Source organism: Dipodomys merriami, unplaced genomic scaffold (genome assembly GCF_024711535.1).
Source record: "Dipodomys merriami isolate MVZ:Mamm:240054 unplaced genomic scaffold, mDipMer1.0.p SCAF_11, whole genome shotgun sequence".
Classification (NCBI taxonomy): domain Eukaryota; kingdom Metazoa; phylum Chordata; class Mammalia; order Rodentia; family Heteromyidae; genus Dipodomys; species Dipodomys merriami.
This window is the reverse complement of record NW_027202382.1, coordinates 4,762,953-4,779,326: the sequence shown is the minus strand read 5'-3', so window position 1 is coordinate 4,779,326 and position 16,374 is coordinate 4,762,953. Positions and strand designations below refer to the sequence as shown.

General features: G+C 40.3%; 2 protein-coding genes across 2 annotated transcripts; both read left to right on the top strand.

Annotated features, from left to right (window-relative positions):
* The first annotated feature begins 7,504 nt into the window (after nucleotides 1-7,504).
* Nucleotides 7,505-8,116, top strand: LOC138816956 (interferon alpha-3-like). The gene has a single exon (XM_070007256.1). It carries the CDS (start codon nucleotides 7,547-7,549, stop codon nucleotides 8,114-8,116), a length of 570 nt encoding a protein of 189 aa, XP_069863357.1. The 5' UTR covers nucleotides 7,505-7,546.
* Nucleotides 8,117-15,696: 7,580 nt separating this feature from the next.
* Nucleotides 15,697-16,215, top strand: LOC138816951 (interferon alpha-2-like). The gene has a single exon (XM_070007241.1). It carries the CDS (start codon nucleotides 15,697-15,699, stop codon nucleotides 16,213-16,215), a length of 519 nt encoding a protein of 172 aa, XP_069863342.1.
* Nucleotides 16,216-16,374: the final 159 nt, after the last annotated feature.

Here is a 16,374-nt window from a genome sequence, read left to right as displayed (position 1 = left end):
AAAGTCAATTTAGTTCATATGCAAGGAAAGAAGAAAGTTGTTTGAATGAGAACATTCTTCATTTTTATATTATTGGTACTATATTGGTACTTCATTTTTATATTACTGATACAGTCATTATAATTTTGAAAAATATTTATGGATGTTAATAGGGTTTTAATACTATATATTAAATACTTTTAGAGAAATGGTGTGGTGGATCATTGTAGAGTATTGAAGGGTCAATGGTATATTGCAAAGATCATTTCCACACCTATTAAAATGACCTGAATTCATTCGCTAATGATACTAAGACTAAGAGGCTGCAAAAAAAAAAAAAGGCAATTTAGTTCATATTTAAGCAAAGAAGAAAGTTGTTTGAATGAGAATATTATTGGTACTAAAGTCAACTTAAGGAAAAAATAAATCAATTTACATAATTTAAATTTCCCTACCCATGATTCAAACTTGAGGACATTGTTATTTATCAAAATTCAAGGGATCATTGACTGAAGAGAAACTTAAAGTGCGACCACAATTACATATTGCCAAAGAGTGGCCAAGAGCATGTGGATTCCTAAACCATGTTGTAAAATTCAGGTTGTGTCCTTCTAGTGTTGGGAGGAAGCCAGGTTTGTATTCCTAGTCCAAATGCCCAGCCTCTTGCCTTTATATACCAAATAACAGGAGATGCTGAAGGGGTAAGAAAAGAGACATGTTTCAATGCAACACTGGGAAATGCAAACTTCAGTATGTCTTCAATCTCCTTGGGAGTAGAAATATTGATATCAGGTTAAATAGGAAGAATTGGAGCCAGTGACAGGAAAGTATGCACAGTTAAATGGTAAAACAGTCCATCATAATTTTTAAAAAGTTTATGGATTTTGTAGGATTTTGAATACTATATATTTTATATTGTTTATATTACACATATAAAGTCTTGCAAAGTAAGTATATATTACTCTGAAGGTAACTGCTACAGTGGCACTGTGGCTCAAGTGGTAGAGCACTCGCCTTGAGCTGAAGAGCTCTGAGACAATACCCAGGTCCAGAGTTCAAGCCACACAACTGACAAAAAAAAAAAAAGAATTAACTGCAAACAAAATATAACTATAAAAAGTCACAATTTTTATTTTTATTGTTGGTCGTGGGGCATGAATTCTGGATCTGGGCGCTGTCCCTCAGCTCTTCAGCTCAAGACTAGCATTCCACCACTCGAGTCATGGAGCCACTTCTTGCTTTTTCTGCTTATGTGATGCTGAGGAATTGAACCAGAGCATTATGCATGCGAGGAAAGCACTCTACCACTGAGCCACCTTCCCAGCCCTCACAATTTTTAAATACATGAATTGTACTAAAATACAGGAATAGAACTTTCATAAAGTAAACTTACATGCCAGTGGCTTTTGCAGTAAACTTTCAGCTTAAACCTATTGTCATTTTAACCCAGCATTTGCACTTTTTAAGTATAAAGCAGCAATGTAGACAGTATAAACAATTACATTGCTATATACATACATTCCAGAAATTAATCAGGAGTTCAACTAAGTGACAAGAAGAATCTGAGCTAATCTGGAAGGTGGAGAAAGAAGGCAATGTGGAAAGCAACTGTTTGTGACATGCCCCTCTAAATGGAAGAAGGAAACCCTAAATTTAAAAAAAAAAAAAGGGAAGGAGAATGGAAGACATTCAGAAAATGGAGACTCGAGCGTCCTCTACTAAGCCCAGGGAGCACATCCAGGTCTTCACACACCCCAGAGGCAGAGGATCAGCATCACCACCTCAGCCAGTCCAGCAGCATCTGCAGTTTTCTAAAGATGTCATTCATTCAATCGTTTGATATGACATCAGTGAAATTGTTCCATGTTTTCAGAACAGTTGGCATAGTGTATTCAAGTCTCTAGACTCTCTGTTCTTTTATCCATACAGATATATCTAACTGTCTATTTACATATTTTTATTTAACTGTTTACCAGATTTAAAATGTTATATATGGGAGGGGGAGGATTTGGCTGGGGGGTATGGGGAGGATGGGAAGGGATGGGAAGGGGAAACAAAGGAGGAGGCTACAATGCTCGATAAGAAATGTACTCATTGTCTTGCCCATGTAATTGTAACCCCTCTGTACAGTATTTTCACAATAAAAAATAAATAAATAAAAATAAATTAAAAATAAAATAAAATGTTATATATATAATCCTGTGTTACTTTACATTAAAGCTTATATATGTAATATATTTTAGGTTTTCGTAATTAAAGTTCTGCTAAAGAATTTGTTATATGTTTTTAATTCTCTACTTGTGTACAGTTTCAGTGAAATAAAGGAAATATCTGTTTAAAAAAATAAAAAGATTGGGATTGGGGGGCAGGGGGGAGGCTGGGAAGGGATGTGAAGGGTAAACACAAGAGGGGGCTGCAATGCTTGGTAAGAAATGTACGGATTATCCTGCCCATGTAATTGTAACTCCTCTGTACAGTATGTTCTCAAATAAAATAAAATAAAATTTAAAAAAATAAAAATAAATAAATAAATAAAAAGTATATCTTTGTTAAAAAATTCCACAATAGAAAACTTACAATATTACCCATACTCAGAATAAACAATTTGATATTGATAATCCATTCTGCTTTGTCTTAAGGCTGATATAGTGAACTTATCCATGCTCTGCAAGTCCCAGTTTTCTGATTAAATAGGTTCAAAATGTTCAGAGAGTTGTCAATAGTTAAGGAAACAATGAATTTTAAGGTTCTTAGCAGAATATTTCCATGAGAGTAATAGTCATAATGTGGGAGCCTGTTACCGTATCTCTTTACTATATGGGACACTCGTTTTTGTCTTGGTCTGAAATTGTGAGGAGTCTGTATTCTACTCCTCCTGAGCTAATCTCCAAAAGTACTAGTCCAAGGAAGCAGAATGACTATAGAAATGCTGAGACTTTGTCCTCCTTCCTTCAAAATTGTGACCTATTTACATTCAGTGAAGAAATGCAGACTTGTGTAAATGCATAGAATTGTCAAGAAACTACTGGATGAACTATCAGAGGAACCCATGGTGTTTTGTTAATGACTTGCTCCTGGCACTAAAAACACTTAGGTCTGTTCACATTTCCTTAGAACTTAAAGGTTCATTACCCTCTGTTGCTTTACATAACAATGCGCAACAGCACTTTGGTATTGGATGTGGCACCTACAACCTTTTGTCATCTCAGCACTTTGTGACTTCAAGGTGTGGCATCTCCTTAGATGTTCATTTCCATGTCCATTTCTGCAATGGAGCCATTATCTGAATTCTTCCTCATGTGGTGATCTGAGATCATGGGTGTGTTTGGAACAGTTCATCCCTCCCTCTATAATTAGGTTTTTCTCCAAAACGGTATAGATAGGTATAACACAAACAGTGCTATTTGGAAGCAAGAAAATATTTTTAAAGATGCATAGAATGGGGATTGATTCACAGTTCTTAGATTTGTAGTATTGTTTTCAAAAACATAATTCATACTAATAGTGTGTTATTCAGATTAAGAGAGGAAGTTTTGAGATATTCAGATTCCCTCTTCTTGTTTCTCTGACTGAAGCCACACTGTCCCTTGTATGCTTAGATTATTGACTACGTGGAGCCTCACAAGAGATAATTTCCACCATCCTTCCTTAGACTTTGTTTGAGCCTCTCTTTCTCCTCATGGCTGATTCCAAAACCATGAAAGAAAAGAAAGACATGTATCTGCTCTTGCAAAAATGAGAAAGTTCAGTAACCTAGGTGTATTTCTTCCTTGCATGTGTTAGAAGCAGCTATTTCCATTTCTTTTTGAAATTCAGCATTGACCTTCAGTCCTCTCGAATCTTTGCAAAGTTGGTTTGCTATGACTGCTTTGCCATTTGTGATAGTGACTTAAAAGTTATTTTTAAAGACCAGGCTTATTTTTGTCAGAACCTATCATTCCTAGACATGCTCCCTTATCTCCACTTGCTTTACCAGTTTAGGGGGTATTATTCCAACTTCCTGCCTGAACAGGATTGCTCTCCAATGCTGCAGATCTCCACTTGGGAGGATTGTCAACGGCTGCCCTGCCTGGTTGTCCTTTGTCAGTTTTGCTTCACTGATCACTTTCTTTCTTGCATTTTCATGACAAATGGGGTTGTAATTTTCATTTTAGCCTATAAGCAGCGATCATTTTTGCTTTCTAAGAAACTGTAAAAGAGAACTAAGTCAGAGGAAATGGCAATTTAAACACTGAACAACGCTACCGCAGTGACTTTCTTTTTCTCTATGGAAATTACCTCACCATGAAACAGAACACAGTGACATAATAGGTAGAAAAATTTAGATCATTAAACCACCAGCACAGTAGAAGGCACAAACCTAAAATTAAAAATTAGAAAGCACTGCAGTAGGGAAGGGTATGACTTGTTGAAATAGTTCCAGTGCTGTGGAGTTATCAAAAGGAAAGTCCAAGGATCCCTTTCCAGTATTCATGGTCAGCATGCATGGTCAACATTCACAGTTCATTTTTTTCCGGAAGCCAAAAAAGGAGCTTGTACTCAGAAATTTTACTATCTGAAAATGACCTGAAGTCAAATTCAGAATGTCTCTAATCTGGTGTACACTATTCATTGTGAATTTACTAAAATAGTTAGAGAATAAAAGCTCTATTTTCTTTTCTTTCCTTTATTTTATCAGTCATGGGTTTGCATTCTGGGCCTGGTGCTGTCTTTGAGCTTTTGTGCTCAAGGCTATCACTCTACCACTTTAAACCACAGCTCTACTTTTGGTTTTCTGGTGGTTAATTACAGATAAGAGTCTCACCAACCAGGTTGACCTTGAACCTCCATCCTGAGATCTCAGCCTCCTAAGTAGATAGGATTACCATTGTAAGACTCCAGAACCGGCATATATTTTTTAAATAATGATATCATTTATGATTACATTTATGTCTAAATTCTTGAAAGCTAATTGCAGGTTACAAGGTATGAAATGTGATTCTTATAGGGAAGGTGCTTGAAGACATTATGTATTAAAGACTGTTTCACTACATTGGTAAGCCTTCCTGTAACAAAAATTAATCAGTCATGACATCATAATGCTTAAGTATCCCTCATTCATGTAAATGTTCAGTGCTGAATTTCCTCAGCAGACACTTGTCGGTTCGCTCACCTCAGTGGAGGCCAGCACTATTTGAAGGACCCTAAAACTGTCTACTCTGGGCTTTGTCATCTTTAATACATCACCCCAAAATGTCTGTGGTCTTTGAGCACTGACCTCTATATTGCATAGTGAAAATTACTGCGATTCAGATGAGGATACATTCACAGGCCACAATGTACAGGAAACATTATGTTCTTTCAATGGAATCACTCTTCACATTTTGTTCTAATGCTATTTGTGTGCGTGTGTGTGTGTGTGTGTGTGTGTGTGTGTGTGTGTGTGTGTGTGTGTGTGTGTGTGTGTTTCTGAGCAAGCCCCATGGCTTGAACTAAGAGGCTGGGCACTATCCCTGTGTTTTTCCAGTCAAGGCTAGTGCTCTAGCACGTGAGCCACTGCTCTACTGCTGGCTGTTTTGGTGTTTAATTGGAGGTAAGAGTCTCAGGTTCTTACCTGCTCAAGATATTTTAAAAGAAAATTTAGTCAATGATTTTACAAAACAAAATATGTAAAAATAGTTGTGATTGATTCTGACTGGATTCCACCATTTATTCTCAGGGAAGATGCCAAGAGTATGAGAAGTCTTGAACTACATAAGGTCTATTACTATCATGGACAGTGGAGCATATGATCAGGGAGCTTTCTGTAGGTGCTGCAGCATCATGAAAACTAAAATGTGCAGTGAGTTTTGAATATTTTGAGGATTCTTTCTCTGCTTCACACACTGGAAACTCAAAATATAAATGTAAAACCGTATCCTTATAACCAAATGATTATACTTTAAAAAATATTGCATACAATCTTCAACTGTGAATTTTGAAATCATGAAGAATTGTATACAATCTTCTCAAATATATCTGTTGGCCTTGGAATTATATTTCTACTCTTAAGATAATGAGGACTTTTCAGTACAAATTCCCACCAATAAGAGGAAAGGTATTCTTGAGATGTATGTGAACACAACTTAAATATTGCAAGTGTGGTGCCTTCCAAAGTCAACTCCTATAAAATCTCATTCCTTAGAGTTTACTTAACTTTGTTGGATTTCCTTGTGTACTCAATGATGAGCCATGTCACTGAATTCATGGAGGACACAGATAATGTGTGCAGGATCCCTGCTACAGTCCTCCAGCAATAGAGGGCTGTGTCTGCAGGTCATTTTCTCCAGTACAGCTTGATGAAGGTTCCCCTATATATGGGTCCTCCATTGACTTCTAATGGCAATCCTATGATGTGAATGTGAGTGCTTCTGACTGGATTTGGCCTATGAGAGTGAAGCATAAGCACAGGTTTGTTGTATTTTACTATTTAATTCTACTAAGGTTTTTCAACGCACTCATGATTATATCACATTCTAGGTAGGAAAAAATTTGACTAAGATGATGATCTACCAGATGATGAAGGAATAATTATTTCCTCATGTATAACAAAGTTATTTATTAATGTGGTATCTTCATAAATATTTAATAGTTTTGAAACAAAGCTCTTTGAAAGAAAATTTATAGGTGTTTTTCTGGCATCATTTATTTTATGCATTTATAAATTGATTATATACCCTGATTCATTAGTACTTCTAGCAGTATACATATTACAATAAAAATAAAGACATGACATGTAATTTACAAGAAAAATCGCAATTGCTAAATTCAATTCCACTAACATACATACCAAAGTACTTTACTGGCAATACCAATGTACTTTACTTCATGGTTAAGGGCCGTACTGTGTCTGTCTTATAGTGTGTGTAACTGTTGCTTTACTTCCTAGCCTCAGCACCATCTCGAGATAGGCTGATGATGGCTGCTTCACCTGTATGCCTGAGCACTGGTTTGTCAACTTATTTTAGGTTTCCTTTTATAGGTGGGATAAGAGATGATTGCCACTATGCCTGGATTCATAATTTGATATGGAGTGTCATGAGCTTTTCTCATTTCTTTGAGATGGCCTCAAACTACTAGCCCTCTAGTCTCATAGTCAAGTATGAGTGACTGGCACACATATACCTTTTACATTTAACCTTACAATATTTTATAATTTAACCTAAGATGCATTCAATGAGAAACAAAAATGGCATGGTTTTTAAAGTACTATTCAATGGTATATTGTATAGTAATATCTTAACACATATGACGGATGAATTTTAGTCAGGGATTTTACTTAAAATACACAACTAAAAGTCTGTCCAGGCACCAAAAGGAAAATCAAGAGAGGAAAGAATATGGTTGGGAAATGCCGCTCTAGACTGAAGTATGAAAGCATAAATGAAAACAAAAAGAGAAGTAGAAACTGGGGGGAAAGCATTCAGAAAATGGAAGCTCGAGCAGCCCTACTTAAGCCAAGGGAGCACAGCAAGGTCTTCACACTCCCCAGAGACAGAGGCTCCCCCATCAGCACCTCAGCCAGTCCAGCAGCATCCGCCCATCCACAATGCCCTTGCCCTTGGCCTTCCTGGTGACCCTGGTGGTGCTCAGCTGCAGGGCAACCTGCTCTCTGGGCTGTGAGCTGCCTCCCACCCACAGCCTGGGCAACAGAAGAGCCTTGCTCCTCCTGGGACAGATGAGGAGAGTCTCCCTTTTCTCCTGCCTGAAGGACAGAAAGGACTTTGGATTCCCCCAGGAGGCATTGGATGCAGAGCAGGTCCAGAAGGCTCAAGCCATCGCTGTCCTCCATGAGATGACCAGGCAGATCTACAGCCTCTTCAGCACAAAGACCTGGCCTGCCCCTTGGGAGAAGAGCCTTGTGGACAAACTGTGCGCTGGCCTCCATGAGCAGCTGCAGGAGCTGAGAGCCTGTCTGAGGCGGGAGGTGGGAGAGCAAGAGCCTGCCATGGTGCTTGAGGACTCCACACTGGCTGTGAGCAAACACTTCCGCAGGATCTCTCTCTACCTGCAAGAGAAGAAGTTCAGCCCTTGTGCCTGGGAGGTTGTCAGGGCAGAAATCATGAGATACTTTTCCTCATCTGCAAACCTGCTAGAAAGGATAAAGAGTGAGGCATGAGCTCTACTTGTCATGGAAATGGCCCTCACTGATGGAACACGGTAGCTCCCTTCGGCGGACTCTGCCATTCTCTGAAGCTGTCATTTCTGCTATCATTTGACATGACTTCAGTGAATTCGTTAGATGTTTTCAGAAGTGTTGGTTCATTTGTGTTCAACTCTCTAGACTCTCCTCCTTTGCATATATATATATATATATATATATCCCTCTATTTACATATTTATTTAATATTTAATATGCCAGATTTAAATTATTTTATATTCATATATATTATTTTGTATACCTTTACACTGTGGTTTTATAATATATTTTACGTCTTACTTTTTAAATTAAAGTTTTGCTAAAGAAGCTTATTTTATGTGTTTAATTTTCAGCTGGAAACCTGCAGTATTTGTGAGCCTTATAAAAGGAAAAAGATGGGGGACTGGGAAGGTGGCTCAGTGGTAGAGTGCTTGCCTTGCATGCTGAGGCCCTGGGTTCGATTCCCCAGCACCACATAAGTAAGAAGAAAAAAGCCGGAAGTGGTGCTATGGCTCAAGTGATAGAGTGCTAGCCTTGAGCTCAAGAGCCGAGGGACAGCGCCCAGGCCCAGAGTTCAGGGCCCACGACCAGACCCCCCCCCAAAAAAGGAAAAAGATGGAAGTTATTTTCCCATTGTGATTTTTGTCCATATCTTGGTGTCAGTTGGCATCTTCCTACACTGCAGAGAGAGTGTGCTCAAAGACCAGTGTTTACGTAGCATGTGTAATGCCATGGGAGGGATCAAATACACAGAACGATAAATTTGAAAATTATGTTCTCTAAACCAGATTGCATGCTGCCTTTAGGCTACGCTTATGTTCTTTTGTATCTTAGTTTCTTTCAGTTAAGGAAATCTAAAAGCTATAACCTTTCTTAACATGCTATGATGGGAAATCTAATGAAATGGCCACAGGAAAATGGTCACAGCCTGCAGCATGAAGGACTTTCAGAGAGGCAGAAATTTGTGAATTGAGTGCAATCTCCACAGATATGTGGCCCATCTGGACACATCTAGTTTCATATATAAGTTTGCAATATACAAGGATCAGAGCTGGTCCAAGTTAACATGGGAACACCGAGATATTCCAAGGGGAGTATGAAAATTGTATGCAGAGAGCAAACAAAACATAAATTTACTATTCTTCAAATGTTAAAACAAGAGGCCATAGAGCCAAGGGAAACAGAGATGGGAGCGCCTCACATTAAAAGAACATCAAAGGAGAAGTGAAGGAAAGTGAATTTAAGAAAATCAGCTTGCTTGGGAGATGAACCAGCGGGTGCAGGGAAGGTGTGGACTGAACCTACCCATTGCTCTGGGAACGTGGATGGCAGTGGCGCCACTGGGGCTCTGATTGCCAGATTCCATGGTTTCCCTCATTTGTAATAGTTAGTATATGTCTACGATAGTCCTAGCAGGTGAGCAGAATAGCCAATAACTATCTACATATGATCATATAAGATGATGCTATGTGAAATGAACTCCAGGACATGGAAACAAGAGGTTTTTCTTTGATGATGCTGTTTTTAATGCACTATATGGTTTCTTTTTTCTTTTGTGTACTTTTCCCCTATGGTTTATCCCCTGTTGTCACTGTATTTGATTTTGGTACCCTGGGTATTGTATATAGGTTTATGTGAATTAGGGAAGGGAAGGGGAACAACAAAATGGTGAGACAAAGACAAAGGAAACCAGTGAAACAGCGATACTCACAGACACTATGTTGGAACTGAATTGTACACGTGGCTGGGGAAGGGGCAGGGAGAAGTTGGGGAGAAAGTGGGAGCAAAATGAGGGAGAGGGTAAAAAGTCTGACAGGAAATGTACTCACTACCTTATGTATGTAACTGAGGCAATTCACTAACCTTGAAGTAGCTCTTCCTTGGATATATTACAAAGAGCTATATCTATTCCTTTGTGATAGTCAGCATTGAACTTCACTGTTTTCACATCTTTGCTATGTTGAATTTTCCATGAACACTTTGCCATTTGTGATTATTTACATACAAATTGGTTTTGAATACCAGGGTTTTGTTGTCAGGACCTGCACTTGTTAGACATGCACTCTCCCGCTTGAGCCCTGCTCCCCCGTCTCCTTTTGCTTTAGTTATTTTAGGATGTAATATTTCAGCTTTCTGCCTGGACAGGTTTGATGTCTAATCCTCCAGATCTCCACATGCTGGACCTGAGAAGAGTGTCAAGGCCGCCCTGTTTGATTCAGGTTTGCCATTTTTGCTTCAGAGTTTACTTTCTTTCACCTTCATAACAATTCAAATTATGTTTTGTTTTAGCCCACAAGAACTATGGATATTGCTTTCTAAGAAACTGTACAAGAGAAATAATAAGTCAGGTGTAATGGAAATTTTAATTTTATAAAAGAAACCCAATTCTCCCGCAGAATCTCTCTTTGTTTTTCTCTATGGAAATGACTTCAACCTGAAACAGAATGCAGTGATGTGACAGGTGGACAAATATGGGTTATTAAACCACCATCACATTAGAAGGTACAAAACTACAATTAAAAATTAGAAAACATTGCAGTACTAAATTATCTTTCTTGTTGAAATAGTTCCAGTATTGCAGAGTTACCAGTAGTGAATTCCAAGGATCCCTTTCCAGCATTAATGGCCTGCAAACAGAAGTCAGCAAGTAAAGAAGAAGCTTATGTGTATGGCTCTCTCTAAGAAAGTTCATGGTTTCCTAAACCAAAAAGGGAACTTGTACTCAGAGGTTTTACTATCTGAAAAATGACCCAAAACCATATGCAGAATATTTCTAATATGGTATACATTATTTATAGTAAAGTTACTAAAATATATAGAGAATGAAAGGTCTATTTTCTTATACAATTCTATAACTTATGAATTTATGTGCTTAAATTCTTGTAAGCTGATTTCAGGTTCTAAGGTGTGAAATTTAGCATTTATAAGAAAGATTCTTGAAAACATTACTTATCAAAACTTTTTCACTGAACTTGGTAAGACTTACTGTAACAATTTTTTGAAAAAACCTCTACTAGTCATGACATCACATACAGATGTATCTCTCATTCATACAAACGTTCACTGCTGGATTTCCTGATCAGATGACTCATTGGTTGGCACACTTCAGTGGAAGCCAGCAGTATTTAAAGGACCCTAGCACTGTCTACTGTGAGCTTTGTCATCTTTAAGACATCACCAAACATATCTATGGACTTTGAACACTTTCTTTTATATTCCATAGTTTAAAATTATGGTGACTTAGATGAGGGCACACATGATAGAAAAGTGTATTTCCATCCATTTTAATTGGTCTGGAATGATTCTCACATGACACCAAGATGTGAAGATATGGAAAAGGAATTTCAATTGGGTGATTTGTAGACAGGGGAGAAAGTTCTTTTAATGCACCACTATTCAATTTCACATTTCATTCTAATACTCTGTGTGTGTGTTTTTGTGTGTGTGTGTGTGTGTGTGTGTGTGTGTGTGTGTGTGTGTGTGTGCAGTACCCACTACTGGAGATCAGAGACTGGGCACTATCACTCAGCTTTTTTGCTCAATGATACTGCTCTACCCATTGAGCCACAGTTCCACGTCTGCCTTTTTTAGTGTTTAATTGATATTCAGAGTCCCATGGACTTCCTGTTTTAATGTTATTTTTAGACAAAAATTATCCACTATTTTACAGCACAATATTTATGAAAAGAATTCTGTTGGTTTTCACGAAGTTTCCATTTTAATGTCAGGGTAGATGCTGAGAGTATGAAGAGAAGGTCTTGAAGTATTTATGGTGAATAAGTACAATGGGGTTGGGGAGTAAGAGACCAAATATAAGTTTAGCAGTAATTTCAGACAAAACTAAAACATGTGTCATCTGTTACTGGAAAGTAAGTGGTAGATCCTGTACCAAGGCAACATAACAGTAAGAATTAAGGGATCAGTCTGCCCTGACCAGTCCAGGTATTTGGGCAGCCTCTCCCCCCAACTCTGTCAAGAAAATATTTAGGACAAGACATAATTCACCATTCCTGTGGTTAGCCCCATTTCTCCAACCAATGATGTCTGATTTAACCTATCCTTTAACCGCTAAGCTACAAAGTCCCTGCCCTTATTGGAAATGATCATGCCCCTAATCAATAGGCTGGAGACATCCTTCTCCATGCTACATACTCAATAAAAACCCTGCTGGACAAGGGGTCGGGCCTCACAACTCTGACCCACTGCATCAGTGACTATTGTTAAGTCCAGACTCGAGCTTGCAAATAAATGACCGTTTTGCTGTTTGCATTGCTTGTGGTCTCTGGGAGTCGTTCAGGGGTCTCAAGTTCAAGTCTAACAGGGAGAATATGATCAGGTAGATCTATAGGTCCCAGAGAATCATAGAATCTAAAATGTATGGCGAGGATAGTTTGTAGATTTTTTTCTGAACTTCACATCTGGACACTAGAAATAAAACAAAGTCCCTTGCCCAAAGCTTTTTACAAATAATTCCATGAAATTTCCAACTATAGATTTTGGAATCATGGAGATTTTAATAGTATCTCTACATCTGTAATCCCTTCAAATGTATCTTGTCTGTATGGAAATTATGTTATCACAGTTAGGATGATGATGATCTTTCAGTAAATAAGAGGAAACTTAATCTTTAGATGTATGTAAACATATGTTAAATATTGCAAGTTTTAACTCTAATCAAATCTCATTCTGTGGAATTTACTTAAGTTTCTTCCATTTCCTTGTGCATCCGGTAAGAAGCCATGTCACATAACTCATGGAAGGCACACAAAGTGTGAGCAGGATCCCGGCTATAGACCACGGTGCTGAAGATTCTGACTCCTGGCACTGAAGTTTGTCTTGGGCTGACTATAGACCACTATCTTCCATCAATACCCTCTCATGTAGATATCTTCATGCTGGCTAATGTAACTTTCCTTACCTCTTTACACAGATTAGCTTTAAAATGTGATCCTCTCAATCACAGGCCCTCAAATACCTGGGATTACAGATGTAAGGTATACCCAGACGCAAATAATACTATTTTACCCAAAGAATATCACTTCCCAGTTGTCACTTATTGTTCACACATTTGCCTTAGACTTTCTTTTCCTTCAGTTATGCTGAGCTTCAGAGAAATCTTGGACTATGAAATATGTGAAGATGAAAAAACGGATAATTAGTAGTTGTAACCACAAGAATGTAAGGAAGAGGCCAAAGAATTCTGGGTTTGATACCAGCTAGAAAGGAGACTCGTCTCTAAAACAAAACAAAACAAAACACCAAAAGAAACCGGAATAACAATTTTAAAAAATCTAATGGAATCTAGCTCTGGTAGGAAAGTCCCTGCTTAACATTTCCAAGGACCTAGATCTAATCTCCACTATCTACAGAAAGAAAAGAAGGAAGGAAAGGGGAGGGAGGGAGTATGAAAGGAAGACAGAACAACAATGACAAAAGAGGAAAGAAAAAGAGAAAAACAGACAAAAACACAGAAATAAAAAGAAAAAGAAAGAAGGAATGAGAAAATGAGAAAGGAAGGAAGGAAGGAAAGAAGCAAGGAAGGAAGGAAGGAAGGGAGGGAGGGAGGGAGGGAGGGAGGGAGGAAGGAAGGAAGGAAGGAATGGAGGGAGGAGGGAGGAAAAGAAATCGAAGAGGAAGGGAAGAAGGAGAAAAGGAGAAAACAATCCTTCTATTTCCCTAAAAAATGGGAGATTAAAAATGCACAAAATTTGAAGATTCTGCTGGGATCTCTTGGCTCACACCTGTCATCCTAGCTACCCAAGAGGCTGAAATCAGTGGATCAGAGTTCAAATCCAGCCAGGCAGCAGAGACTATGAGGATCTGATCTCGAATAAGCTACTCAGGAAAAGCCTCAAGAGGTCCTGAGGCTTCAGTGGTACAACGCTGCCTTGAAGAAACAAAGCTCAAGTAGAGTACCCAGGCCTAGAATTCAAGCCTAAGAAAAGGACAGGAGAGGAAAAAGATGGAAGACCATGAAAGCAATGTTTCACAGCAGCAAAGGTTTTGCAGCACCATACTCTGGTTCTCACAGTGTGACTTCCTGTCTGAGAGATGAAAGGAAGCTGAAGAGAGGTGGAGTGCTGGTGGAGGAGAAGTTGGTGACTGAAAGGAGGAAAAGATAAAAGAAGGAATGAGCTGGGAAAGTGCAGGAGCTATTTCTGTGCACAAGTTTTCCTTTTTTTAAATCCAGTTTGGAGGCTTCAGCTCTGGGCCTGGGTGCTGTCTCTGAGCTTTGTGACTCAGGGCTAGCCTGCTATGGCTTGACCCACACACGTTCACTTGTAGCTTTTTGGTGGATAGAATCTCACTGACTTTCCTGCATGGGCTCACTTTGAACTATGATGCTCAGATCTCAGCCTCCTGAGTAGAATTCAAGGCATGAGTCACTGCTGCCTGGCTTTAGTTTTCCTTTCTAAAATATCCCATTAGAGAGATTTCATGCAAATGGTGTATTGCAAGATCATGAGAATAGGTTTAGTATGTTTACTTTAAATGTGACATATTACCAATAGTACTAGCTTATCATACTTCAGTAAACAGTATCTTCAACCTCAGAAAGCCACCCCGTTATTTTTAATTTCTCGGGTAGAATAGGAACGAATTAGCTATACTTTGGATAGAACTGAATTGAACTAATCAAAGATAACCAGGAGAAGAAAATAATGCGCTGCTTCATCAGCTACCTCGTTACTATCAGTACTGCGCTGCTTCCTCGGGTGATGGTTTCCATCAGCTACTTAGGCCCTTATTTACCACACGGTTTACCTGCAGCAGACCCTTTATAACACAGTGCTGCACAGGTCATTTCCGGTGCGGTGACCTAGGCCCAAACCCTACAGAACCGTCCTAGTAACATTGCTGGTGCCATGAGCATTGTCACTTGCGCCACAACCCTAAACCCACGCGCGAGAGAGTGCAAATCCACGTGGAAGCCACGGCAGGGAGTCAGCTCCGAGCCTCCTTACTCGGTACTCGGAGGCAGTAACTGTGCACAGCACTGTGTGACTAAGGGGAGCCCAGTACCTTCCGCCTGTGCGGTGGATCCCCAGCGCCACTCACCGCACGTCCGTCCCGGGCGCGCCCAAGTCAGCTCGGCGCTCAGCCCCGCGGAGGCTGCGCCACGGACCGGGCCTGCGATCGCCCGCGGCGAGCTCGCGGCGCGCGGGGGCTTGACCGCAGCCAAGCGGCGACCCCGCCATCCACACGGTGACCCGCGATCCGGAGACGACAACCACAAACACACCCGCAAAACCCCACACAAGCAACTCCGAGTCTAACATTCCGGGCACACCCAAGCCCCAGCCGCGGGGAAGCCCGGGCAGCTGCCGGTGCCGGCCCAGCGCCCGCGCGCCCTTCTGCGCACGCAGCCCCAGCGCAGCTGGATGTAGAATTCCACTCCCTGCACTATTAAAGATCAGCTCAGCACCAGCCCTACAGACCCGCCCATCGCCACGCTGACCCGCGGACGCCCACAGCCCCGGCGCGCCCCCTTGTGTCCATCCATCACATCGCTGTGCCCGAGCCCCCTACAGGCCGGATAGTGAACCACCCCACCCGCAATGGTCCAGCCCCACCTCCTCCTGACAGCCCTGATGCTCTGCTCCAGCCCTGCCTGCTCACCAGGCAGCCCAGTCCCCTGGAGCCCTGGCCACCAACTCAAGGAAATCCTTCGCCTGCTAGTACAGCTGCAAATGACCCCCTCTCACAAATGCCTGGATAACAACAGACCTGAATTCAGGTTTACAATCCAGAAGACAGAAGCCACCTGTGTGAACCAGCTGATGCTCCAGCACATCTTCAACCTCTTCAAGACTCAGGAAGCCCGTGCTGCCTGGGACAAGCAGGTCCTGAAGGAACTGCTCTCCAGGCTTGCTGAGAGTCTGGAACCACTGGTCAAGTCAAGGGAAGAACCTGTGTTTTGTACTCAGCCAAGACTCGCTCTGCTCAAGTATTTCAGGAGTCGGTTTTATTACCTGAAGAAAGAGCGATACAGCTCTTGTGCTTGGGAGATTGTCAGAGAGGAAGTGCGAAAGTCCCTTTCCCACATCAGCGATTTTCACACAGAAGTCAGTAGCTAGAGAGCAAAGCTATATGGGCGTTTCTGGAGCAAATTCATTTTATCCTAAGCCCAAATAGAATCTCAACTCACGTATTTTCACTACTTGAAAAATATTTGAAAAAACCCACTAGTTAAAGTATGCTGTAAATTATGCGTTATGAAATTACTAAAATGGTTC

Bases quoted from the DNA above. Each gene is read 5' to 3' on its own strand.
- LOC138816951 (XM_070007241.1), top strand. From the start codon at position 15,697: ATGGTCCAGCCCCACCTCCTCCTGACAGCCCTGATGCTCTGCTCCAGC.
- LOC138816956 (XM_070007256.1), top strand. From the start codon at position 7,547: ATGCCCTTGCCCTTGGCCTTCCTGGTGACCCTGGTGGTGCTCAGCTGC.